Source organism: Aquarana catesbeiana, linkage group LG01 (genome assembly GCF_042186555.1).
Source record: "Aquarana catesbeiana isolate 2022-GZ linkage group LG01, ASM4218655v1, whole genome shotgun sequence".
Taxonomy (NCBI): Eukaryota; Metazoa; Chordata; class Amphibia; order Anura; family Ranidae; genus Aquarana; species Aquarana catesbeiana.
Genome location: NC_133324.1, coordinates 105426586 through 105453564, shown reverse-complemented (window position 1 = coordinate 105453564; position 26979 = coordinate 105426586). Strand labels below are relative to the sequence as shown.

General features: G+C 43.3%; 1 protein-coding gene across 1 annotated transcript in view; it reads left to right on the top strand.

Annotated features, from left to right (window-relative positions):
- Positions 1–26262, top strand: part of LOC141133206 (chondroitin sulfate proteoglycan 4-like) — a 79760-nt gene extending 53498 nt beyond the window's left edge. The window contains exons 6-10 of the mRNA XM_073622430.1: positions 6991–7189; positions 7968–8099; positions 16552–16724; positions 21268–21451; positions 22868–26262. Coding sequence (XP_073478531.1) covers positions 6991–7189; positions 7968–8099; positions 16552–16724; positions 21268–21451; positions 22868–24912 — 2733 coding nt within the window. The 3' untranslated portion in view covers positions 24913–26262. The remainder of the gene's footprint in view (positions 1–6990; positions 7190–7967; positions 8100–16551; positions 16725–21267; positions 21452–22867) is intronic.
- The last annotated feature ends 717 nt before the right edge of the window (positions 26263–26979 follow it).

The window sequence follows — 26979 nt, the reverse complement described above, 5'->3', positions numbered from 1 at the left end:
CTGCTAATGATATCATTCTTATTACTAAAATCTTGTATATAGTCCCTTATCATCCCCTCCAAGAGTTTACATACTATTGATGTTAGGCTAACTGGTCTGTAATTCCCAGGGATGTTTTTTGGGCCCTTTTTAAATATTGGTGCTACATTGGCTTTTCTCCAATCAGCTGGTACCATTCCAGTCAATAGACTGTCTATAAAAATTAGGAACAACGGTCTGGCAATCACCTGACTGAGTTCCCTAAGTACCCTCGGATGCAAGCCATCTGGTCCCGGTGATTTATTAATGTTAAGTTTCTCAAGTCTAATTTTAATTCCGTCCTCTGTTAACCATGTAGGTGCTTCCTCTGTTGTGTCATGAGGATAAACACTGCAGTTTTGGTTACTGAAGCCCCCCGATTCACTCGTGAATACTGGGGAGAAGAATAAAATTCAATACCTTTGCCATCTCCCCATCCTTTGTAACCAGATGTCCTTCCTCATTCTTTATGGGGCCAATATGGTCTGTCCTCCCTTTTTTACTGTTTACATACTTAAAGAATTTCTTGGGATTTTTTTTGCTCTCCTCCGCTATGTGTCTTTCATGTTCTATCTTAGCCGTCCTAATTGCACCCTTACATTTCTTATTGCATTCTTTATAAAGTCTGAATGCTGAGGATGATCCCTCAACCTTGTATTTTTTGAAGGCCTTCTCCTTTGCTTTTATATGCATTTTTACATTGGAGTTAAGCCATCCAGGATTTTTGTTCACTCTTTTAAATTTATTACCCAATGGGATACATTGGCTAATGCCCTTATTTAATATGCCCTTAAAGCAAACCCATCTCTCCTCCGTATTCTTTGTTCCTAATATTTTATCCCAATTTATGCCTTTTAGCAAGGTTTGTAGTTTAGGGAAGTTGGCTCTTTTGAAATTCAGTGTCTTTGTGTTCCCTTCATGTTTCCTATTTGTGTGATTTATACTGAAACTAATTGACCTGTGATCGCTGTTACCTAAATTGCCCCGTATTTCCACATCTGTGATCAGGTCTGTATTGTTGGTAATCAGTAGATCCAGTAATGTTTTATTTCTAGTTGGTGCGTCTACCATCTGACCCATAAAATTGTCCTGCAAGACATTAAGGAACTGGCGAGCCTTAAATGAATGCGCGGTTCCCTCCGCCCAGTCTATGTCTGGATAATTAAAATCCCCCATTATGATAACACTTCCCATCCTGGCTGCTAATCCAATTTGTGATAGGAGATCCGTCTCCACTTCCTCCCTCAGGTTAGGGGGCCTATAGCATACTCCCAGTATTATTTTCCCCTTAGCTTCATCCCTTTGGAGCTCTAACCATAAGGATTCCACCTCCTCCCTAGCTCCCTCAGTGATGTCATCTCTCACATTCACTTGTACATTATTCTTGATATATAGGCATACCCCTCCCCCTTTTTTACCCTCTCTATCCTTGCGGTATAGGGTATGCCCTTGAATGTTTGCCAGCCAATCATGAGAGCTGTTGAACCAGGTCTCTGAAATTCCCACAAAATCCAAATCCTCCTTGTACAACAGTATCTCTAGTTCACCCATCTTGTCCGCCATGCTCCTGGCATTGGTGAACATGCCACATAGTTTAGACCGGTCGCATATTGTCCTCGTATTGGGTGTTTCAAGATTGCAACTAGGACTTGCTACTATACTCACCTTGTGTTTTTGTGCTTTGGTTAACCTACCACTAATGCCCCCAATACTACCCTCTGGAATATCTTCCGCGCTGGCTATCACTGTCTCTGGACCCTCCCCCCCATCGCCTAGTTTAAAAACCCCTCTAACTTTTTGGCCATCTTCATTCCCAGCAGATCTGCACCCTCCTCATCTAGGTGCAGTCCGTCCCTTCTATAGTACCGGTTACCGACTGAGAAGTCGGCCCAGTCCTCCAGGAACCCAAACCCCTCCTTACTACACCAGCTCTTCAGTCACTTGTTTACTTCCCTAATCTCCCTCTGCCTTTCTGGTGTGGCTCGATGTACCGGTAGTATTCCTGAGAACACTACCTTGGAGGTCCTTTTCCTCAATTTAGCACCTAAGTCCCTAAAATCGTTCTTTAGGACACTCCATCTGCCTCTGACTTTGTCATTGGTGCCAACGTGCACCATGACAGCCGGGTCTTCCCCAGCCCCTCCCAGTAATCTGTCCACAAGATCCGTGATGTGCCGAACCCGAGGTGCCCGGTAGACAACATACTGTTCGGCGCTTCAGGTCTTGGTTACAGATTGCCCTCTCTGTCCTTCTAAGAATTGAGTCCCCTACCACCAGAATCTGTCTTTCCTTTCCCTTTGCTGCCCCCCCACTCTCACTGGAGGAGTTCTTCCCCTGGCAGCTAGGAGAGTCCCTCATCTCCAGCAGTGCTGGTCCCTGACTGGTTTCACCAATGTCACTCAATGGAGCGTACTTATTGGGATGCTCCAGTCCTGGATCGGCCTCTCTGGCACTTCCCCCTCTACCCCTCCTGACTGTCACCCATGTACATTTGCTAGTGCCTGCACCTCTTTGTCTCCACCCGCCTCTGTGCTGGCACCTGCCGTGTACGTTCCTGGCTCACCTTTAGTATGGAGGGACTTCTCAGTGCTGACAGTTGCTTCCCCAGATTTAGAACCTGGGCTTCCAGGGAAACAATGTGCTTACATTTTGCACAGCAGTATTCGCCCTCGATCGGATGATCAAGGAACGCATATATAAAAAAAAGAAATAAAAAAAAAAAAAAGCTATTTAAAAAGTGACAGCAAAAGGCAAATTAAAAACTAAAAGGAAAAGCCCCAAAAATGCAACCCAGCAAACAAACAGCAAGCAAGCAAACAGCAAGCAAGCAAACAGCAAGCAAGCAAACAGCAAACAAACAAATATGCTGATGACCTCGGGCAGACCTCAGGCAGACTTGGGGAGTGGACCCACAAGGTCCATGGCAATCCTCTCAAAGGGCACTTCAATAATGGGCAAGGGCACTAAAGGACTTCGGAAATGTTGTAGTGGGGCTGACATCTGACACACAGGACAGGATTGACAATCCTGATGTTTCCTCAGTTTGGTTTGCTGACAGGCAGTAGCTTCCCTTGTTTGGGACACCAAACTTCAGTCCTAGCACCAAAAATCCTCCCCCCTATTTCCTTGCCATGCTTACCACCCACTTCCCCTGGAACAGTCTTACCGGTTGCCTGGGGAGACCATGGCTTTGGGTGGAAAGTCCGTGCGGCTGTAGGGGGGGTGACCAGGCTCTCTGCAGCAAAGTACCTTTCAATGAGTTCCACAAGGTTGTCCGTCGAGTTGGGGTCTCCTTGACTCACCCACTTCTGCAGGGGAACTGGTAGTGACCTCAGGAGCCGGTCCATGACCACACGCTCCACTATTTGTGGCCCAGACAGGGACTCCGGCTGTAGCCATTTCCTCACCAAGTGAATTAGGTCAAACATCTGCGATCTTGGGGGCCTCTCGTCTTGGAAGAACCAGCTGTGGACCCGCTGTGCTCGAACTGCCAAGGTGACACTAAGTTGCGCCTGGATTTCCCGCTTGACCTTCTCATAGTCTCCTGCTTCTGCTGACTCCAAATCATAGTAGGCCTTCTGCGATTCTACAGACAGCAAGAGGGCGACCAGTCCTGCCCACTGGGTTTTTGGCCAACCTTCCCTCTCAGCAGGTCCGTTCAAACCGTAGGAGAAAGGCCTCTGGATCATCATCTGCAGTCATCTTAGAAAGAAAGCGACCCACATGGATGGCTGAGGGCTTGTCTCCAACAACATTAACTTTAGCAGGTGGCCACTGTGCTAGCGTCTCCACAACCCCAGCCAGGGTTTTCTTATCTCTTCTTTTGCATCAGCGGCTAGCTGTTCAAACAGCCTCTGCGATAGCTCCTGCACAGCACTAATCTGTTGGCACAGCGCCTTGGTTTGCTCCTGTGCGATAGCGTTTGTTTGCTGCTGTGCAGCATTGGATATCACCAATTGTTTTAGGATTTCCTCCATTTTTAGTCACTCTAGGTACTGGCCTTTTAAGTAGTAACTTACTACAGCTGGTCGCAGTCTCCACCATATGTAACCTGGGGGACAGGTAGCAGGTACAAAGCTCCCTGGGATGAGAAGTCTTTCAGGCACAGATACCAAATCCAGTGAAGTAGTGACAAACAGTGCAGTGTTTATTTGTGATATATATGTCTATATACAGGTGCTGTACAGTGTTCCAAAAACAAATAGGAACAAAAAATAGCCAAAACAAAACCTAGCCGTGTCTCGGCACTAACTACACAATATTTACAGATCCTAACTACCAGGCTGAGCAAGCCTACAGCTTGTCAGCTTCCACATTCAAAGCTTAATAGCTTCCACCAACCTTTTGCTCTCCTACACAGAAGTTGTCTGAGGTTCCCAGGCCAAGAGCAAAGGCTGTCTGCTCAGGTGAGCTTAAATTAGCCTGGGGGAGAGGACCAAGACCTGAACTGGACCATGAATCAGAGATCCCTGAACGTGTATGAGAGGAGCCTGGGAGATGTATAAACCCCGAACAGGACTTTTCCTGGCTCTCTGGGACGCTCTGCTACAATGGAAACAAATAAATCATACATCAAAATATAATCTTATAAATCATAAACATCAAACCCCAGTAAGAGTTAAATTCTATTAATAAAATTTAAAATGTACAAAAAGTAAATTTATATATGTTATCCGGAATTCCATGCCTATGGCATTATAAAGAATTCTAAAAATGTCATGGCAAAGTATGAAATGCCTAAAAATTAATCAATTTCAGTATATATACAACTAAATAAATCTTTATATACGCCTTGTTTAAATATTTTATTGAAAGAGAACAGGTACAAGAAATACTGTATATAAAAGGAAAATCCTGTCACAGGATAAGTTTGACAAAAAGAAAAATTAAAGCACAATAGCTCCTTAAATCAGGGGTGCAGCGCCGGAGGTGCAAGTAGGTAGCAATGAAGCCAAACGATATACAATATAACAGCCACATATCTTGAATTAGTAAGGACAATCACTGATACCCAACAAAGTTGTGCAGATACAAGCCCTAAGGGTGCAGGACCTGATTATTTTTGGTATGTGTCCAGCGTTATTGGGTCCATGAGTTATACGGTAGCATGAAAGAGGGACATAGGTTGGGTAGTACGAGAAAGAGGGAATACACATACTCCATCTAGTGGCAGAGAACCAAATTGCAGAGCCCTTTCAAAGAAATGTGATGTATAAAGCTATATTTAAAATATTATAAAAAAATAAAGCAACCATCTAGACTAGCAAAACTGACCATCACTTATAGAGAATTTTATTCTTACTGGGGTTTTGATGTTTGAGAGAGGTTAGCTTAGAGGAAACTAGATATAGGGTAGACCCATCACTTAAAGCGGAGTTATAGACGGTTTTGTGTTTATTAAAAGTCAGCAGCTACGAAAAGTGTAGCTCTTGACTTTTAATAAACGCACACTCACCTGTCCCAAGATCCAGCAATGCGGCCGCCCGAACCCTCGCCTCGGTGCCGGCATTACGAGTGTGGGCACCCAGCTTCGACTGCTTGCGGCTTCACAGCTGGGTGCGCATGCGCGTGTCACCAATGGCCTGCGCCTCCTCAATGGCCAGACAATCTTCTGGGACCGGTGACGTGTCGCAGAAGATTGCAGGGAGGGTAAGAGGAGACCTTCAGCTTGAGTCACCTAGGAGGCCCGAGTGAAAGTGGGAGCAGGTACCTGTCAAAACTAGGTACCAGCTCCCCCCTCCAAAAAAAGACATGCCAAATGTGGCATTGGAGGGGGGAGGAGTGCTTAAAGTGGAACTTTCCCTTTTGGGTGGAGCTCAGCTTTAACCACTTGCTTACAGGACACTTAAACCCCCCTCCTATCCAGACCAATTTTCAGCTTTCAGTGCTGACGCACTTTGAATGACAATTGCGCGGTCATACAACACTGTACCCATATGAAATTTTTATCATTTTTTCAGCACAAATAGAGCTTTCTTTTGGTGGTATTTGATCACCTCTGCAGTTTTTACTTTTTGTTAAAAAAATGTAAAAACTGAATTAAAAAAAAAAAAAATTTTTATATTTTTATATTTTGTTATAAAAAAAAATTAAAGCAGGTAATTTTTCTTCTTCATTGATGTACACTGATGAGGCGGCAGTGATGGGCACTGATGGGTGGCAGTGATGGGCAGCACTGCTAGGTGGCACTGATTGGCACTACAGGTGGGCATTGATAGCTGGCACTTGTGGGCACTGTTAGGTGGCACTATTAGGTGGCACTGATGAGGCAGATGTGCCTCTTCCACTTTGGGACCGATGTCCCTCACATCCCAGCCAGTGATCGGCTTTTATTTCTACTCACGCTGTCAGCGTGAGTAGAAAAAAAAAAACAACTACTGATCTTTTGTTTACATTATGTTTATCAGCTGTCATTGGCTGACAACTGATCACATGGTAAGGGGCCGGGACCAGCCCCTTAATTAGATCGGTGATCACCCGAGTCTCAGTGACTCGGTGATCTCGGCGCGCGCAGGGCACGTGCACAGGGGAGGCCGTTCAGGAATTCAGGTCCGCGCTGTGGCCGTCATTCGGCCATAGTGCGGATGTGAAGTGGTTAATTGCTTTTGGACAGACTTTAGAACAGCGAAGGATAATCCGTGTCCAAGAAATATGGCTTCCCCTATATACATACAGTATTTATTTTCAAAATGATCAAAGAAACAAGCTTTTTAAAACATTACCATTCATTAGTAAAATAAATAAAATTAAGAACATGGTAGAATCTATTCAGAAAAAAATGGATTGCCTAATAAAAGTAAGCATAACTAAATGTTACTAGAATCATACTAGAATTGATTATAGCATAATCAGTTTAATGTCTTCTACAAAGGCAATCCTCTGGTAATATGAAGAGTACAGTAGGTTATAAATCTCCGTGCCATTCATCCATAAAGACTGGCCTTGCATTAAAGTGTTTCATGTGTCTTTTAGGTCTGGGTTGGCTCTGTGACTGAAGTGACTTCTAATGATCTGTTGGCTGAAGATAAGGACACCTCACCAGCTGATCTGGTGTTCTTCATCACTCCCCCCAGCAATGGCCACCTCTCACTGAAATCCCATCCAGATCGGAGCATTCTCAATTTCACCCAGCAGCACATAAATAATGGACAGTTGGTGTTTGTACACAATGGTGAGCAAATGAAGATTTAAAAAATGTTCTAATTTATGCTGGATTTACAGGGACATGCATGTCCTATAGTGTGAAATATTGGTTACACAAGCATAGTAGCATTTGAGGAGTGCCACTCTTTTATAGGACATATGTCTATATTTTACGTTTGTTCTCCATGGTCTTACTGCATGTAGGAACATAGCCACCCTCTCTTGCTCACTTCTGAGATGGACTAGGCATTATGGCATTGAGCAGTGCAACTAACTTGCATTGCTTGTTCCAAACAAGAGGGGAAAAAGCAGAGGTTCATGAGCTCACAGAGGTGGCAAAAAACATGGTAAGAGACTATTTCATGAAAAATAGATTGTAGGGTCATTAACGAGTTAACGTGTGTAAATTATTTTTGGAGAATAAAGATGTAATTTAGTGGAAATTTAAGAAAGATGTGACAGTCCCTTTTACAGTGTAGAAATGGTCATGGGGGTGGATTTACTAAAGGGAAATAGACTGTGCACTTTGCAAGTGCTGTTGCTCCAGAGCTTAGTAAATTAGGGGAAGCTTCACTTTGCAAAGAAAATAAAATGTAAAAAGCGTGTTTGCTTCCACATGATTGGATGATGGAAATCAGTGGAGTTTCCCCTCATTTACTAAGCTCTGGAGAATCTGCACTTGCAAAGTGCCCAGTCTATTTGCCTTTAGTAAATCAACCCCATGTTCTACTGAATCCTATTTTGGAAGTAAAACAGGTAGTGTTGTACCCTTGCTGATGTTGTTCTCTTTGATGGTCTTGTTTCAGGACCAATGTCTGGTGGATTCAACTTCCAGGTTACAGATGGTTTGAATTTTGCACCTAGACAAATTTTTAGTATCACTGCAAGAACCCTGGTTATAAATCTGGAAGTAAATAAAGGTCTTGCTGTATTTCCAGGTAAGTACTGCAACTGCATATTATCATAGTTGGTAAGGTTCAACCTGGATGGACTGATGTCCCCCTATTTTTATTTTTTTTTTTTCATTTTAAAACAGATGCACTAATATAGAAATCTGGTTTCTGATGTTTTGGTTGTCTAAAGATAATCATGGGTGGCACTTCTGTGGTTGGATTCTTAGCAGACCCTTTTTCACCCTCTCAAATACATGCTTATATCCTCCAAATTGACATGCTGATATATATTGATATTAAAAACCATAAGCTGTTTGAATTTTAGTCAGTTCTCAATGAATTTCCTGACATTCTCTCCGGCCCTGTTCAGGCCCCTCCCACCCAACATCCTTCAAAAATTGAAGATGCTGCATGGAAAATTGTTAGCCGAACAGCAGCTTTATTTAATTGGATGCATCTCTTGTTCAGGTGTTCTGACAACTGCCAGTGACAGCAGTCAGAATGCAATTGCCCAGCAGAAGGGATTTATCAATCCATGCTGTAAGCATGGCTGAAGGAATCTGTTAGATTTTTAAAACCGCATATTAGTAAGCTGTTTGCTAAAAGATTTTTGCATTACCAACAGTAACAGACTGCCTGTATTTGTATCACCGTACTATAAAGCCCTGGTACACACGGTAAGTATAAACCCCACTGGGCTGAAAGAAAAAAGAACTGAGGAGCTTGCAAGGAGGTCCTGTACTAGCGATGCAATGTTAGTACAGCGATCTCCCCGCTAAACTATTGTGTTCTGAGAGGGGGAATGCCTCCCTGCCAAAACACACCAGTCAGTGCTCCCAGCTATTGGCAAAGAGCACTGATCAGATGCCCATCAGCTGCTGGTTTTCCAGCATTTGATAGAAGCTGGTCATGAGATCGGCTTCTGTTAAACAAGGACCTGTACACACGGGCCAAATGTCAGCCGGTGTCTATTGTACCGGCTGATTGGGAACAATATTCCACTCATGTATATGTGGCTTAAGACTGGCAGATCAAATGTTTTAGCTGGACCTACTGCTATTAGTCTTGAACTGAAACCTTCCCCCACCCCCGCTAAGATTATTTAGTGCTATATGCTATTATGATAAATAAAGATTATACATTTAACAGAATAAACATATCTTATTGTACTATCCAGTACTAGCAGTAATGAGGTTAGAGCAGCTACCAGTATTAAAAATAAATTTATATATATATATATATATATATATATATATATATATATATATATATATATATATATATTATAATTTTTTTTTTCCTCATTAATGTACACACAGCACCCCATATTGACAGAAAAACACAGAATTGTTGACATTTTTACAGATTTATAAAAATAGAAAAACTGAAATATCACATGGTCCTAAGTATTCAGACGCTTTGCTCAGTATTTAGTAGACACACCCTTTTGATCTAATGCAGCCATGATATTTTTTGGGAAAGATGCAATAAGTTTTTCACACCTGGATTTGGGGATCCTCTGCCATTCCTTCTTGCAGATCCTCTCCAGTTCTCTCAGGTTGGATGGTAAACATTGGTGGACAGCCATTTTTAGGGCTCTCCAGAGATGCTCAATTGGGTTTAAGTCAGGGCTCTGGCTGAGCCATTCAAGAACAGTCACGGAGTTGTTGTGAAGCCACTCCTTCATTATTTTAGCTGTGTGCTTAGGGTCATTGTCTTGTTGGAAGGTAAACCTTCGGCCCAGTCTGAGGTCCTGAGCACTCTGGAGAAGGTTTTCATCCAGGATATCCCTGTACTTGGCATTCATCTTTTCCTTGATTGCAGCCAGTTGTCCTGTCCCTGCAGCTGAAAAACACCCCCACAGCATGATGCTGCCACCACTATGCTTCACTGTTGGGACTGTATTGGACAGGTGATGAGCAGTGCCTGGTTTTCTCTACACATACCACTTAGAATTAAGGCCAAAAAGTTCTATCTTGGTCTCATCGGACCAAAGAATCTTATTTCTCACCATCTTGGAGTCCTTCAGGTGTTTTTTAGCAAACTCCATGCGGGCTTTCATGTGTTGCACTGAGGAGAGGCTTCAGTCGGGCCACTCTGCCATAAAGCCCCGACTGGTGGAGGGCTGCAGTGATGGTTGACTTTCTACAACTTTCTCCCATCTCACGACTGCATCTCTGGAGCTCAGCCACAGTGATCTTTGGGTTCTTTACCTCTCTCACCAAGGCTCTTCTCCCCCGATAGCTCAGTTTGGCCGGACGGCCAGCTCTAGGAAGGGTTCTGGTCGTCCCAAACGTCTTCCATTTAAGGATTATGGAGGCCACTGTGCTCTTAGGAACCTTAAGTGCAGCAAAATTTTTTTTTTTGTAACCTTGGCCAGATCTGTGCCTTGCCACAATTCTGTCTCTGAGCTCTTCAGGCAGTTCCTTTTGACCTCATGATTCTCATTTGCTCTGAAATGCACTGTGAGCTGTAAGGTCTTATATAGACAGGTGTGTGGCTTTCCTAATCAAGTCCAATCAGTATAATCAAACACAGCTGGACTCAAATGAAGGTGTAGAACCATCTCAAGGATAATCGGAAGAAATGAACAGCACCTGAGTTAAATATATGAGTGTCACAGCAAAGGGTCTGAATACTTAGGACCGCGTGATATTTCAGTTTTTCTTTTTTAACCACTTCCCGCCCGGCCTATAGCAGATTGATGACCGGGCGGTGGTTCAGTTATCCTGACTGGGCGTCATATGACTTTCTTCAGGATAACAGCCGCCGCGCGCCCGAGGGGGCACGCACCACGGCGATCGGTGTGTCAGTCTGACATACCGCTACAGCGATCTTGGTAAAGAGCCTCCGGCGGAGGAAAAGCCGTTGATTGGCTTTTCCTCACTCGCGTCTGACAGACGCGAGTAGAGGAGAGCCGATCGGCGGCTCTCCTGACAGGGGGAGTCTGCTCTGATTGTTTATCAGCGCAGCCCCCCCTCAGATGCCTGCACTAGATCACCAGGGAAGCCACCAGGACCACCGGGGAAGCGGGCAACATGTGGATGGCCAGGTATGTACCCCATGGCCATCCACATGTGCCCAGTCTGTGCCAATCAGTGCCCACAAATGGGCACTGACTGGCACCATTATAAAGCAGTGATGCCCAGCAATGCCATCCATCAATGTCATCAGTGCCACCCATCAGTGTCCATCTGTGCCACCTATCAGTGCTCATCCATGCCACCCATAAGTACCCATCAGTGCCGCCTATGAGTGCCCATCAGTGCAGCATACCAGTGCCACCTATCAGTGCCACCTATCAGTGACCGTCATCAATGCCTGTCAGTGCCACCTCATTGGTGCCCATCAGTGCCACCTTATCAGTGCCCGTCAGTGCAGCCATATCATTGAAGAAAACGTACTTATTTACAAAAAATTTTAACAGAAACAGAAAAACTTTGTTTTTTTTTTTTTTCAACATTTTCGGTCTTTTTTTATTTGTTGCGCAAAAAATAAAAAACGCAGAGGTGATCAAATACCACCAAAAGAAAGCTCTATTTGTGGGAACAAAATAATAAAAAAGCTTGTTTGGATACAGTGTTTGACTGCGCAATTGTCATTCAAATTGCGACAGCGCTGAAAGCGGAAAATTGGCTTGGGCAGGAAGGTGTCTTAAGTGCCTGGTATTGAAGTGGTTAATAAATCTGCAAAAACGTCAACAATTCTGTGTTTTTTCTGTCAATATGGGGTGCTGTGTGTACATTAATGAGGAAAAAAATTTACTTAAATGATTTTAGCAAATGGCTGCAATATAACAGAGTGAAAAATTTAAGGGGGTCTGAATACTTTGCGTCCCCACTGTGTGTGTGTGTGTGTGTATGTGTATATATATGTGTGTGTATATATATATATATATATATATGTATGTGTGTATGTGTATGTGTGTGTATATATATATATATATATATATATATATATATATATATATATATATATATATATATATATATATATATATATTATATTTATTTTCTCCAATCATCTTCCAGGGCAGCATCCGAGATAGGCTCCTCCTTCCTGCAACAGGAAACGCATTAGTCCACCATTATAAATTTGTTAGTCTCACCTGTGTGCCTCAGTTGTTTTGGGTTTCCTCCGGACCCACAGGAGCTGCAAACGTTTGTTATTTTATCCAGTCTCTGTGCTGGGGACTCCCTGACCAGCATCTTATTCAGCCCAGGGAGCCTTGGGAGGGCAAGCAGGGGCAGCAATCTGAGCCTTAAGGCTCTGCCTGACGTTTCGCCCCTACAGAGGGGTATGTAACTATCCCCACAGCTGCACTACATGCCGCCGGCATTTTTCCCCACAGCTACTGCTCCTCGATGGTGGAGGGCCATCTGTCTGAGCCCTGCACTCCAGGTGCTTTAGAGGTTCCCTCGCTGTGCAGGCGACCTGGCCGCTGACCCTCCTGCTCACCGATCGTATTCTGCTCGCATCCCACAAGCATCTCTGCAAGATTCTCTCGTTTGCGGGCCTGGGAGGTATGGCAAGAGAGGCCAGGCGCATCATTTCTGATCGTCCGGTCAGCGGCCATCTTGGTGGAGGCTGGAGCCTCCAGGGAAAAGGCCTTTAATGTGCCCCCTCCCTATTGGAAACCTAGGAAGGAGGACGCCAGAGAGGACGTGGCAGGTACAGGTGTGTCCACCAACCCGCATGGGGAGCAGAAGCAGGAAGCAGAAAGGGCTCTCTAAACAGAGGATCCCAGTGGCCGGCCAGGTCGGACGCTTCTCCACCCTGCCCTGCAGATCCTGCATGTCAGGACAGCTCCAAGGTAAGCCAGAGCACTCTGGAGCCACCTCTGTCTTTACCTCCCTACAAACCGTACAATTGCATTGTACACCACCAACCTCACTCAGGCCCTTTGTGCTTACTTGCAGGCAAAGGCCCCAGAGGAAAAAAGGGCGCAGACCAGAACAAGGCATGCGCCTTCTGCGATCACCGTTTTTTCCCTGAGTGAAAAAAGCCACTATGCCAAAAATGCATAAAATGGTGGCTAAGGAGTAAAAAGGCTTCCTTAAGGACATGCTAAACTCCTTCAAAAAGGAAATAAAGAGCACTATTGGGCCAATGCACTCAGCAGTAGAGAAGCTGGAGGTGCCAGCAAACTCTAGCCAAGCCAGTACAGTACCCTATCTAGTCGATTCGGATGACTCCAAACAAAACTCAGAGGACGGCTTATACTGGGATTCCGAGGAGGCTGACTCGGCATCAGAGGGCACCCTATTTCCCTCAGAAGACACAGATAATTTTCCAAGGCTCGGTCTCATCTGATGCGACTTGGAACTGTAGAGTCACATGACGGGTCATACCCCGTTCCTTCCAGTGAGTGCCGTTCATGTCTGTGCGACTTCGGAGTGGTCCCTGCACTACTTTGGTCCCACTTTGATGCGACTTGAGGTCCATAGACCTCAATAATACACAGACATGGTTTCAAGACATGGCATCAAAATCGCGGCAAAATTGCATCAAAAAATCATGCGACTTTCAGGTTGCAATAGTGGAACCTAGCCTAAAGGCTATAGCAGACACACTGGGTATCAACGAGCAAAAAGCTGCAGGGCTTTCCCTGCACGACAAAATATACAAGGGGTTGCAGCCCAGAAAACCCAGGAGAAGCTCTTTATACCAGATGCGGTCAAGCGCAGGTTTCCATTTGCAGAGGAAGACACCAAGACTAGGGCGAAAATGTCCCAAAGTGGCTGTCTCCCTTGTGAGAGTTGCAAACAAATTCGACTTGGCTTTTGATGATGCGGAGCATGAGAAACAGGGGAGGCGATTTTGAATCCGGCAATGGCTTCCACCGGTACAGCTCGCACCCTATTAGCTGGCTGTCTCAACGGCAAGCGTTGCTAGGAGACACGCCAAGGGAAGAATTAGTGAGGACCATTCCCACACTAACCAGAGTGGCAGCTTTTCTAGCAGATGCCTCGGCTGAAATGGTATATCTTCTAGGGCCACGGTTTTAGGGAAGAGAGCCCTGTGGCTGAAAGTCATAGGAGGGGACATCGCCTCCAAGAATAGGCTGTGTGGGATCCCATTCACAGGAAATTTTCTGTTCGAGCCAGACCTGTAAACGGTCCTGGACAGGACTGCAGCGAAGAACAAAGGGTTCCCCCCCCAAGCAAAAAACAAGCAGGGGAAGGCGCCCTTTTGTCATTCCAGGAGATTTAAGCTGCTCAACAGAAGAACGGAGGTATACATGGCCACAATAGAATTGCAAGACGCATACTTGTATGGGAAACAAAACTAGTGTATCAAAGTGTAGCGCTGAAAAATGATGTACCCTAGTGCAATCTGGGCACAACTCAAAAATGACACTAAAATAACAACATGTATATACAAAATATGATGATATACACAGTCAAGAAAATAAGTCCGTAAGTAATGATAGATGTGAATCTATTCGCAGTGGGGTGCGGAGAATGTGAATATGTATACACTTGTGAAGAAAAACCACCACCGGATATAGGGGGAGGGCTTACCAGATCGTTTGAACACACTAGAGCATACGCTCTGTGTGTCAAACAGGCTTGATATATAATGGATGCACCATGGGTTGATACCGTCAAACAGATGTATGTGGATGGCAGTCAGATGGAATCATGGGAAATGTAGTACCACAGGCAGATCGAAGCTCAAAAATCCATAGGCATATGGAGAATATCAAAAAGGAAACGAAAAAGGACTATAGCGTAATTCCATAAAACAAGGATACGTTTATTTAGAATAAAAAAAAAACTCACATGGAAATACGTAAAAACAGCGCTGTAAATCAATGTAGGCAGCAGTGGGGATCTGGTAAGCCTTCCCTATATCCGGTGGTGGTTTTTCTTCACAAGTGTATACATATTCACTGTCTACAAGATTTCTCCGCACCCCATTGCGAATAGATTCACATCTATCATTACTTATGGACTTATTTTTTGACTGTGTATATCATCATATTTTGTATATACATGTTGTTATTTTAGTGTCATTTTTGAGTTGTGCCCAGATTGCACTAGGGTACATCATTTTTCAGCGCTACACTTTGATATACTAGTTTTGTTTACCATTTTTTCAATGTGGTGTGTTAGCTGCTAAACACTGTGAGCAGCGCAGAAATTATCTGGTTTATCTTCCACATACTTGTATGTACCCATAAAGAAAAGTCATCAAAGATACCGAAGGTTCACGATCCAGGGGCCGGTGGCCACCCTGCATCTGCTGCACACATCTTTTGCCTTTCAGCATCTCTTCTGTGCCAAGAGTCTTCTCAAAGATTATAGCAGAAGCGCTAAAGGGCCTAAGACAGCAAGGCATAGGCGTGATAACATACCTAGACAATCTGCTGTTCTTTGCAGATACAGCAAAGAACCTAAAAAACAACCTCTGCGCAGGTATTTCCTATCCACAAAACCTGGGGTGTATAGTAAATACAGAAAAATTGTAGCTGACCCCAAGCCAGAGGTGGTATACTTGGTTTATGTACTAGACGCCAGAGTAACCAAAACCCTCCATACGGAAGAAAAGAACGAGGCAGTGCTAGGACTGATGATGTCCTCGATCCCTGCCATCACCTGGGCACAGCTCCACATGAGGTCTCTACAGAATCACATTTTTACCCAGTGGGATGGTGATCCATCATCCTTAGAAATGTCCATTCCTGTCCCTCGGTTGGTCAAACAATCTCTTCAGTGGTGGCTCAATCCGCTCTGTTACGCCGAGGGGTGCAGATAGGCGCAAGCCAAGCCTGTGAGGATTACCACAGACGCCAGTACCCTAGTATGAGGGGTGCACATGGGGGATCTCTGTACACAGGGGAGATGTAACTCCAGATGGTCTCGAGCCTCCTAGTATATGAGGGGAATTAAAAGCCGAAGAGCATTGCAACCAGCTATCCAGGGGAGAGATGTCTGGCTGCTTTAACCTCATTACTGCTAGTACTGGATAGTACAATAGGCTATGTTCTGTTAAATGTATAATATTTATTTATCATAATTATGTAGCACATAGGACCAAATAATCTTAAAGGGGGGGGGGATTCAGTTCAAGACTAATAGCAGTAGGTCCAGCTAAAACATTTAATCTGGCAGTCTTAAGCCATATACACATGGGTGGAATATTGTTCGCAATCAGCCGGTACAATAGACACCGGCCAACATTTGGCCCGTGTATACAGGTCCTTGTTTAACAGAAGCTGATCTCACGACCCCACTATATATAGTATAGTTCTCAGACCTCACTGACAGATAGCCATAGAGCTATAGTCAAGTTGACGGATGCTGCTAAATTTTGGCCTGGGTGTCTAAGCTTTAATGACATCCGGTCTTGAAAGGGATAGATAAAAATTTCTTTGTGTTTTATATAATTGTTGTGCTTCATCTGTTTACTACTTTTGTCCTCATCTACCTTTTTGTTGTACGTACTGCCGCATGGATTCATAGATTTTTTTTTTTTTTTTTACATTGTCCAGGAACACGAAGGGTCCTTTCTTCAGGGTTGTTGAAAGCTGTAACCAATGACCAGAGTGACATAAATAACAGGACAATAACGTTCCAAGTGTCCAGCCCTCCTAAACACGGGCGAATCCTAAAATTGGAACAGGAAAATGCAACATCAGAAGTGGCAACCTTTACCCAGTCAATGGTAAGTAACAGTTTATATGCCATTTCTACTAAAGACATTATTGTGGGGGCAAAAAATACAAAGCTGATCTGAAAACACGTCAGGCCATGGTGGTGATTTTTGAGGAATAAGTTAAAATAAAGTCGGAGCAGAAATTGATCTGTTGCCAATAGCATACAGATTCCTTGGTTTCGCCTGTTCCTTGGTGTAATCTGATTTGTTGGTATGGGACAACACCACTGTTGTTAATCACTGTTCGTTATTGATTGAATATAAAAAAGAGATAATGAAAAGTTAGTTCTTTCTGAAATCAGCCCATCCAATTTGTTGAGTTTAGAGAACTAGATTTTAACTGTCATGGACGAACTGTCAACTATCATGGGATGTACTTTTAGTTCAATCTGTCTTTCTTGCTTTGTTTACCCTAGTATTTTAAATAGACTCTAGTATTTTTCAAAGGCTTTTTGCCTTGAATGAACTCTCAAAATTTTTGGTTGAGAAAACCTCTGCAGAAAAATTTTTATCTTTAGATTAAAGTATGTTGTATGATCAGCGGGTTGTAAATCGAATATCCAATAATTATTGGTGAGTTTTGAGTAGAGTGTTTGTTTTTCTGTTGAACTTGGTTTAAATGATCTAGTCTTTTTTTCCCTTATACAAAGACCCATTAACAGTTTGCTGTTCTTGTGTTGCTCGTTAATATAAATTGGCTGCCAACACAGAAGGAACAGACAATAAAAATACAAGCAGCATTGTGTTACTATGCAGTGTGGTGCAAAGCGATGCATTGAACATGTACAGCCTAGTGTACATGATTTTAAAGCGGTAGTAAACTCTGCTTTATGACTTGTATCTGCAAGTAAGCCTAAAATAAGGCTTACCTGTAGGTACAGTGAAAATCTCCTAAATGTGTACAGTTTAGGAGATATTCACATTTGTAGTGGCCGATGACATCACCAACACATGCGCACTGTGCTCTGAATGAGAACACTGGGAACAGTGGAAGTGGCAACAATGGTGACTGCCTCCCATGCACAGGAGTGACGTAATTGTGGTCCAGCCATTTTAAACAGCTGGAGAACACAAGCACAGAAAGAAGAACGGTGAAGCTGGAAGTGGCAACAATGGTAACATCACACTGCTGGAGGGCTTCGTTTTTAAGGCAAGTCTGTCATAATGGGCTAATTAATATGCGGTGCATAATAGTCTTTTATGACTTAAGCTGCCTGTTTTTTTTTGGTATTTAGTACTGCTTTAAAGGAGAAGTACAGCTTGTTAGGCTGTACTTCTGTGAATCACAGGTGTGTCGTTCATTCTGCACTCCTGTGACCCATTTTCAGCGGACAGCGGGCTGGCTGACATCACTGAGCCGGTCCAGGCTTGGGCAGGATCGCGGCCATATGGTCAGGATCTGTGCCTATGCCTGGACTGGCATCTGACTCGGCCTCTAAGCGAGCTGCTGAGAGCCTGAGCTGCCCCCTCCACAGCCCAGCGCTCCAGTGAGTCGGGGGGGGGTTAAAGCAGAGTGCTGTGAGAACCCAGCGATCACCGGTGTTTGGTTGCTTGGCTCTCAGTGTTAGAGCTGGCAGGAGAGAGATGCAGCATCAGAACAGTATGAATCTGAAAAAAACACAAACCCCATACTTCTCTTTTAAGTTATTATAGTATTTAATCATATTTACAGGTTTATAAAACTGCTAACTGACTAACCTACTGACACAGAGATGGCCCTTGATCGGGTGGACTGGCAATTCATAATGATCCATTATGGCTCACATAGGCCTGGGCAGTCACATAATGGCATGGATCTCGGCACTGTACTCTCACCCTACAGCCCTAGTGAAGATCAGTGAAACCTGATCTAAACCAATGGGACTTGACAGGGATGTCCCTTTTTTTTTTTTTTGTTTTTTTTTTAAATTTTTATACTGACTCCTGAACTGCTTTTATGTAAGGGGAGATTTGGGGGGGGGGGGATAATTGTACCCATCTGCTGCCTATGCAGAAGATTTCCTGTTCTGCCTTACAGAGCCCGAGTCCTCCCTACCAGCATTATGTAACTTGTTTTCACAGTATGGGGAACTTTCACATTTTTCAATCAATTTGAGGCCTTGAATATAACATTCACTCGGTATAGAGTGGCACATTTACAGAAATCTTACCCATTTCATTGGACCTTGTCCGCCATGAGATACGTTTGCATCAACGATAATTAGAATCTGTCTGCACTATATGAGGCCAACTAAAGCCCCCTGCTGACAAAAAGATTAGTTCTTTGAAAATGGCAGGGCCTAACTCTCTCCTGGTTCAGTTGATGTAACACCTACAAAATTACATAGTTGCTTGAAAATTTTAACCTAATCCAAGTGTTACCTATCCATATACAATCGTTTTTTGTCTCTCTGTGCACCATGTTAATCAAGTTTATATGGGGAGACCAAGTAGCCTGGATGAGACTTGCTCTCCTCACTATCCCTAAAATAAACAGCGGCATTGGCCTTCCTCACCTTTCCCTTTATTATATGGCCTCATATTTGTCTAGGGTTATGATGTGGTGCACCTCGCCACAATATAAATTATGGGCCCAGATTGAACAGCATTCTTCCCCAGTGGCCCTATTGACCTCTTCCTGCCCACACTATAGCCAAAAGACAGCTACAGCGCATGCTTCCAGTTCTGGGAGGGCGTACATGGACATCCTCCCAGAACCCCACCTCCCGCACGCCCCCTGGGGCATGCATCCAGCACGCTCTGAACACAGCTGATCACGGTAAAGGGCCAATCACAGTGCCCCATCACAGTTGGTCACATGTATACAGACTTGCTGGTTATCAGCATTCCTTTCCTCAAGCTGTGTGTGTGTGTCTGTGTGAGGAAAGGAGAGCTGTTAAGCAGAAAAACAGACAGTACATTATTTATACTGATTATCAGTGCAGTCCCATCGGAAGAAAAATTACTTGTTTGCCAATGCAAGCCAAGAAAAAATGTTGTTTTTTTTTTCGTCAAAATTTTTGGTCTTTTTTTTTTTCGTTTGTCTAGCAAAAAACAAAAACAAAACAGTGGTAATTAAATACCACCAAAAGAAAGCTCTATCGGTAAAAAATTCATAGGAGTACAGTGTTGCATGACCGTGCAATTGTCATTCAAAATTGGCCTGGGTAGGAAGGGATCGAAAGTGTCCGGTATTGAAGTGGTTAAAGGTCACCCTACCATTGGAGCCGCTATAGCAGATATTCACCAAACTCTCCTCCAAAAGGAGCTATGCCTTTTATCTATGTCAAAAAAAAATTACTGCGCTATCCCCATAAAACCTGTATACAACAAGTGTACAGAGTATAAGAAATCAAATAACACAAAGCTGCAACTAGAAAATGTGAGACACCCACACTATAATAATCAAAAGTAGCTGCGCTGAAAAGCTTAAATAATGAATGAGGATGAAACAATTAAGTCACCTCTCAATGTGAGGGTTATACACCCATATGTAGTGACAAATAGTGAGAAAACTTATTTGAACCACATCAAACAAAATAAATATAACATGGAAAAATGAGAGAATTGAGTCCATTCAAAAGTATAAAGGGAAGGGAAAAAGTTCACTGGCAGAACACTCCTTCAGAGATGGGTGAGACAAGCATCCATGCGATGTGAGTAATACGACTATGACACCCAGAAGAACGTGGTGACAGAAGGGTTCCTCCACCAATATAAATGCTGCCCCTTACCAGCTCCTTTGATCTCTTGTTACGGAGATCATACAGGTGTGTAGCTATCTACCTAACCTCGGGTCTTGGTAAGGACGGATCCCAATGTATCTCTCCACCATAGATCTTCTAAGCAGTGGTTGGGCATGCTGAGCCTCTGACCTAGAATAAAAGACACGAGCTGTACATTCACTGCACTTTCACTGGCAAGCTGAAATGTTACGATAACCCCATCTTGTGTACCTATACACACACATCTTCGTGTTGTCAACTCCCCATTAAGCCATAAATATGGGGCTGCACATTTTGTTTTAAGTCCCAGTGATTGTATCCATTTAACTTTTCTCATCGGCAATTAGAGGAGTCTTATGACTTCTTTCAGTGTCTGGTTAAAGCATGTAGGAGGAGTTTTCTTTCTCCCCTGATTGCCTATGAGGCTGCAGAACCCCGGGGCCTCATTTCAGCTTGCCAGTGAAAGTGCAGTGAATGTACAGCTCGTGTCTTTTATTCTAGGTCAGAGGCTCAGCATGCCCAACCATTGCTTAGAAGATCTATGGTGGAGAGATACATTGGGATCCCTCCTTACCAAGACCCGAGGCTGGTTAGATAGCCACACGCCTGTATGATCTCCGTAACAAGAGATCAAAGGAGCTGGTAAGGGGCAACATTTGTATTGGTGGAGGAACCCTTCTATCCCTTTTATCTCCCTCCATTATAGTCACATACTGTACATACGCAATCCTGCGTTGTAAGCATTTGATTACTGTCATTTGACAAAGTATTGCTTTGACAATGATTTTCTTTGACAATGCTGTTTCATTTACCTTTCATTTGAAAAGATGTTTTCTGTCTTTGTACAGGTGGATAACGCGGTGATCTTCTATGAACATACAGATACAGAAGCTCTGGTCTGGAGTACACAGGATTCCTTCTCCTTCACAGTCTCTTCACCTCCAGCTGTTCTAGAAAACCAGAAGTTCCTCATAACTATATCATATGAGATTGACGATCCGGACAGGCCAACCCGTCTCATTGCAAATACTGGTAACTTTTTATGTTTCATATTTTTCAAAGGTATTCTTCAACCAGATAGAAAATATTTCACCACCTTGATTGTGTCTAAAATCAGGCCTCCTTCAATAAATGTTTATTTGCGAAGTTTCCTCAGCCTGTTTCAATTTTATTCAATTAAGACGGTCACAGAAGAAGTACAGAGTTAAAAAAGAAATGGGCATGCAGCTCAAAACAAGAACTCCTTCTTTTTTTCATTTTTTTTTTCTTTTTTTTTTTTCTCTTCTGTAGCCTTGCATTTCCTTTGCCTTTTTTTTTTTGGTTCTCAAGAATTATCTGCTCAAAGGCCCTTGGTTTTCTTCTCAGTTTTGCAAGGCACTTGGTTTACCTGTATTGTATTTCCTGTGTGATTTATATGACCTCTTGTGGGGTCTTTCTTTAAAGCAGAGTTCCAGCCTGGGGAGAAAAAAAACTTTAGCTGTAGCTGCTGACTTTTAATATAAGGACACTTACCTGTCCAGGGAGCCTACGATGTGGGCACCCCAAGCCAATCAGTCCATCCGCTCCTGGTGCCGGCGCCTGAATTGCTAGTAAAGGAAACCGGCAGAGAAAACTTCAGGCTTCACTGCCAGTTTCCTACTGCGCATGTGAGAGTCGTGCGGCACTTTCTGAATGGTCCCGTCTTCTGGGACACACACAGGTCCCAGAAGGCAGCAGGAGGAAGGAGGAGGGTACTATGCAATCGCGGAAATGACGTACCTCGCCACAGCGACATAGGATGGAAGTCCAGAAGAAAAAGAGCAGAAAAGGTACCAAAAAGCCCCCCCAAAAAAAACACATCCAAAAATGAGGGGGGGTGGGGTGTACTATTTAAGACAGTTGTCATTTTGCCTGGAATTCTGCTTTTAAAGTGATTGTAAAGGCTAGAGGTTTTTTACCTTCATGCATTCTCTGCATGAAGGTAAAAAACCTTCGGTTTGCAGCTCTCTCCCCAGCCCCTCCAATACTTACCTGAGCCCGATCTCAATCCAGGGATGTGCACGAGAGCAGCTGCTCTAGAGTCTCTTTCCCTTCTCATTGGCTCAGACACAATGGCTCCCGCTGCTCTCAATCGCAGTCAGTGAAGAGATTGGGGCAGGACCGAGCCCCACTTTGTGTGTCTTATGGACATAGAGTGGGGCTCAGGAGCGAGCATGCAGGACTTCACTCATAACAAGCAGCTTGCTATGGGAGCACCAAGCAGGAGGGAGGAGCCAGGAGCACTGGCAGGGACCTGAGGATCGGGCTACTTTGTGCAAAACCATTGCATAGAGCAGGTAAGTATAACATGTATTTTATTTTTTTATTTTGGGTTTTTTGTTTTTTTTTTTTTTTTAAATCATTTTTACCTTTTTAGTATTGCCTTTTAAGCTGTCCACCTTCTAATTTACTTTTCGTTATTTTGTATAGGTGCTTCTGTTTTGGAAGGAGAAAAAATTCAAATAGACAAAACAAAGTTGGATGCCTCCAACCTTCTAGTCAGGCTGCCAGAAACACAACGAGCTGCGTATGAAGTCTGGTTCCAGGTGACAATTTTACCCAAACATGGCGTGATCATAGTTGGAGACAGGAATATTACGAAAGACAAGCCCAACTTTTCCCAGTACATCGTCAATAAATTTGGGATTACCTATGCGCACAATGGAGCAGAGTCCCCTACAGATAACTTCACTTTTGCCACATGGCTCAATTTAAAAAGTAAATCTGCTATTAAGCCAGATTTTGATATTCTAGAGGAGATGTTTAATATCACTGTAATACCTGTTAATGACCAACCACCGGAGCTTAAAACAAAACGGCCCAATCTGAGAGTTCTGCAAGGAAAAATTGCTGCATTTAGCCCAGAGAACCTGAATGTTGAAGATCTGGATAATCCACCAGAAGATATAACATACTCTGTTATAAGCGCACCAAATAATGGCTTCTTAGCCAAATTGGACAACCTTAATGAATCCATTCAGCATTTTACACAAGCAGATATTAATAATGGCGACCTGTGGTTTGTACCAGATGGAAGCCCAAGCTCAGGCGTGTTCTATTTCAGTGTGACAGATGGCAAACACAAACCATTATATAAACTTTTTAATTTAGATGTTACCCCTGTTTCCATAACTTTAGTTAACAAAACAAATCTTGTCCTTGTCCAAGGACAGACCTATGCCACAATTACAACAAAAAATCTAGCAGCTACCACAGATGGAAAAAGCCCAGTGATTCATTATGCGATCTCGCAGACACCCATGTTTGGCAGGATTTTAGTTCACAACACACTGGTGACGAACTTTGATCAGAGAGAAATAGAGTCTGGCAAAGTAGTATATCACATGAACAACTTTACTGCATCTCAAGACAGTTTAGAATTAATGGTCTTTACTTCAGAAAGTAATCTGACAGGACAGGTTCTGAACATCACTGTGGAGCCTCTAGTAAATGTCGTTATTGGATTAAAAATACCAACGGGCTTAAAGTACACCCTAAAAACTGGGGACCTGAATGCAACAGAGCTAGCAAATCGGACCAGCAGTGACCCAGAATATTATGTTGTTGATGCACCAGCTTATGGTAAACTTGTAAGAAGAAAGACGTTTAAAAAAGAGGAGTATGAAGAGATTGAAAAGTTCACACATAGCGACATTGAAGCCAGACAAATACTGTTGGATGTTGACGCCAATGTGACAGATCAGGAAATGATCAACGATTCATTTGCTTTCATGTTAAACGCTAATAATGTGCCTCCTGCTCTGGGATACTTTGCCTATTCTGTGGTTCCATATGATCCAGTACTTGTGGACTCTTCTCCAACTGCAGAATCTTTTTCATTTACCACAGCTGCTCTATTGTACACCAGCCTGAGCCATGAGAAAAAGACAACCAGCCACTGGCTGCACAGAAATATTACAGAAGCTCCCATAAGGAGATTTGGCAATCAAAATCGATGGGGAAATCAAAGACATGACGAGCCAACTCTTCCTTTGGAAATAGCAACCACAAGTTCTTCTGGTCACAAAACCACAATTAAACAAACTACAGATGATCCTAAAGCAGAGCCTAGCCAAACTGATCCCCTTTCAATCATAATCCCTTTGGTCGTTGTTGCTGTCCTGCTGCTGGTCGTCATTTTTATTGTTTGGTTTCTTCTTAAGAAACGAAGGGAAAAAAAGGCTCCACCACATGTTAGAAGTCACTCATACAGCATGGTTCCTCAGGTTCCTTCACCATACATGGAGAGAAGTACCACTGTGCCAACTGTGACTGTAACCCCCCTACAAAAACCCAATGATTACTGCTCTGCAAGCCCACTGCTGCCACCCAGGCATGGCCATTTACTTGCAAATTCTGCTCCGTCATTTGGTGCCAACACTGATCAGAAGACCTGGTTGCAGATGGATCCAGAAATGATACAACATTGCCGAAAAACAAATCCCACCCTTAGAAATAATCAGTATTGGGTGTAACAAACAGTACTCATTTAAACTTTTTTATACTAATATATTTTATAAATATGTATATTTTTGGTATTTACCAAAACAGCCATTATATTCACAAGGTGCATACATTACTGTAGTTTTTAGAAGGCGGTCGGTCCATTCTAGGAGTCAATAGATTATTGTAGGCCAATCAGCATCATGCGTTTGCCTTAAATAGAGAAGTCAGCTGTGCTTTTTTTAGATGTGTCGGCTATCAGGCCTCTAAAAAATTTTCCAGGTTTGATTTAGGTTTGCACCAATATTGTTTTTTTTAACCTTCGAGTACAAGTACCAATATTTTCGGTCAAGCACTTGCCAATACCAAGTACCTTTTTACCTTTGCAGTGCAATTTGAACCCATAAATAATGAATGAGCTCAAATCCCACTGCAAAGAATTGCATGTGATTTAAACAGGAATGCTGTGCGCTTTCCAGCACCACTCTTGTGTGAACCCAGGCTGAAGTCACTATGACAAGCATGGGTTCACGTGAGCGATGCAGCAAACCGCATGCGATTCGAACAGGAATCACACTACATTCCTATTTAAATTGTATACGATTCTTTGCAGTGTGATTTGAGCCCACCACAAAGGTATCGATTTTGGGTACTGGAGCATTTGCACGAGTACTCGTGCAAATCCTCGGTATCAGTGCATCCCTACTTTTATCGTATGTATTTGTCTTTTATGTTTTGAAAAACAGGGTGTCTGCATACTGGTGTGTGTGTGTATTTGCCCCCATCCACACTTGTACGATTTGACAGTTCCAAATCACATGACAAGTCACACCCCATTATCGGCAATGGAACCATTCAAATTGTTGCGACTTATGTTGCAGAGACTTTGAAAAGGTTCCTGCACTACTTTTTGCCAGTTTCAATGCGACTTGCATAGACTTCTGAAATTGGCAGTGCAAGTCTCACTGATGTGCAGCTTTGAAATCGTGCTGAAGTAGTGTGATTTCAAAGCCTCACCGGTGTGAACGGGGGCTCAGATTAGCAGTCATTTTTCATGCTACCTCTTTGTTGGTATTGGACTACTAAATGACTGTTTTGTATAACAGACTGCACATCGCTGATAAATATTTGTGCCATGTCATTTTTAATGCCACTATTGACAGGTTTGTGTTGATGTTTCACATGAAGGTTTTTTAAAGTGTTTGATTTGCTTTGATAGCTGGAACATTGAACTACTGACATGTATTTATTTATTTTATGATCCTAATGTGATTGCAGGACTTTCTATGGCCGTCAGGCCTTAATCACTACGTGCTTTTACATCTTCAATAGCGATTGGACAGCACTACTGCACAAATAAAATATTTTGTGCTGTACATAAACTATCGATCTGGTAATATTGTGAGTTTGAAGAATAAGATCAAAGCATGTCTTACTGTATTTTATTTTTTTTTGTTGAAAGATCATCTGGTAATTAGTAAGGTGTCAGGGGTCTTAAAGCGATTGTAAAGGCAGAAGGTTTTTTATCTTAATGCATTCTGTGCATTAGGATAAAAAACCTTCTGTGTGCAGCAGCCCCCCTAATACTTACCCGAGGTCTCTCTCTCTCCAGCGATGTGCATGAGTGCCTCAGCCGTCCGGGACTCTCCCTCCTGGTCGGCTGAGGCACAGTAGCGACACCATTGGCTCCAGTCAGTCAGCCAATCGGGGGGGGGGGAGAGGGGGCAGGGCCGAACCGCTGCTCCATGTCTGAATGGACACAGGGAGCTACTGCTCGGCTACCCCATAGCAAGCTGCTTGCTGTGGGGAGCACTCAACAGGAGGGAGGAGCCAGGCACTCTGAAGAGGGACACGAGAAGAGGAGGGTCTGGGCTGCTCTGTGCAAAACTACTGCAACAGAGCAGGTATTACATGTTTTTTATTTTTATATAAAAAAAGAGACTTTAGTATCACTTTAATTTTAAATTTTCCACTTTTGTAGCTATATTGAGGTAACATATATATGTTACATGTTCACAGTTACATAGTATAACGTTAAAAAATGGCTGCTTGGCTTTTGACTTGCCCTTACATTTTACTCGAGAACTGAATTTTCCATG